The sequence below is a fragment of the Volvox carteri genome, assembly GCF_000143455.1.
Source record: "Volvox carteri f. nagariensis unplaced genomic scaffold VOLCAscaffold_81, whole genome shotgun sequence".
In the NCBI taxonomy this organism is placed as follows: Eukaryota; Viridiplantae; Chlorophyta; class Chlorophyceae; order Chlamydomonadales; family Volvocaceae; genus Volvox; species Volvox carteri.
Genome location: NW_003307624.1, coordinates 384,630 through 385,893, shown reverse-complemented (window position 1 = coordinate 385,893; position 1,264 = coordinate 384,630). Strand labels below are relative to the sequence as shown.

General features: G+C 55.5%; 1 protein-coding gene across 1 annotated transcript in view; it reads right to left on the bottom strand.

Annotated features, from left to right (window-relative positions):
- Positions 1-1,264, bottom strand: part of VOLCADRAFT_119802 (uncharacterized protein) — a gene marked incomplete at both ends in the record, with an annotated part of 16,691 nt that overhangs the window by 4,685 nt on the left and 10,742 nt on the right. Inside the window, one exon of the mRNA XM_002957847.1 lies at positions 759-884. Within this exon, the coding sequence (XP_002957893.1) occupies positions 759-884 (126 nt within the window). The remainder of the gene's footprint in view (positions 1-758; positions 885-1,264) is intronic.

Sequence of the window (1,264 nt, the reverse complement as noted above, 5' to 3'; positions counted from 1 at the left end):
GCATTCATGCGTATGCACATGCAATACATACATACATACATACATACACACGTCATTCTCTCCGTCAACCTGAGCACTGTACCAAGCCGCCCCCTCCCCCCGCATCTCCCCACCGGCCGATCGGCAGATTCGTTCCCATACCCGTGTCCTACTGTCCGCGTCCGCCCCGTCTGAAAAGTCATAAAAACACTTCCCTCACTCCCACTCCCCCAGCACACACACAGGGGGCCCTGGTAGCCACCGCTGCGCTATCTTTCCTCTTGACAAAAGGGGCAAACGGGGGGGGGAGTGCACGCCCTGGGTCGAGCAGGAGGGGACTGTGGCCCCTCACACCCCTCTCCCCTTTACCCCTAAAGGAGGGAGTGCTTTGGCGGTTTTGTTCGTTGGGGCTGGGCAGCAGCCCCTGGCCAGCGTCAGGCCCGGATCGATATGTAACAGATATACGCACAAACACACACACAGACACAGACACACACACACACACAGCCACACACACGCACACACACAGCCACAGCCACACACACAGCCACAGCCACACACACACAGCCACACACACACAGCCACACACACACGCACACACACACACGCACACACACACGCACACACACACACGCACACACACAGCCACACAAACACGCACACACACACACACGCACACACACACACGCACACACACACAGCCACACACACACGCACACACACACACACACACGCACACACACACAGCCACACACACACACGCACACACACACACGCACCTGGAACAGCACCTCCCCGTGGTCGTTCAGCGCCTCAATGATGGATACTTGCTGGTTGAGGATCCGGAAGAAGTCAATGGCGCCCAGGGTGCGCAGCGTGCCGTCAACTGCGGGTTTCGGCTCGCCCTGTGTCCCCGGGCGCCGGGGGGGGGGAGAAGGGGGAAAAGAGGAACCACGAGCGAGTGAAGCTGATGCCAAGGGAAGAGAAGCATAACTGACCAGTCGGCGGTTGTGAACAATCATTCCTCGGGATGGATGATGTAGTGATGACGACAGCGGAAAACTACCTACCTACCTAGCCGCCAAGACTAAAATAAGCGCAGAAGAAAAGCAATAATGCCAAGCCGTAAAGAAGTAAAGGTAGGTGTAGAGGCGGCGGAAAGAGTAATAAAAACTGGAGAAGGGAGGGGGGAGGGGGGGGGAAAGGGGGGGGAGAATTGCGTGTATGTAAATATGTATATGTATATGTATATGTATATGTATATGTATATGTATATGTATATGTA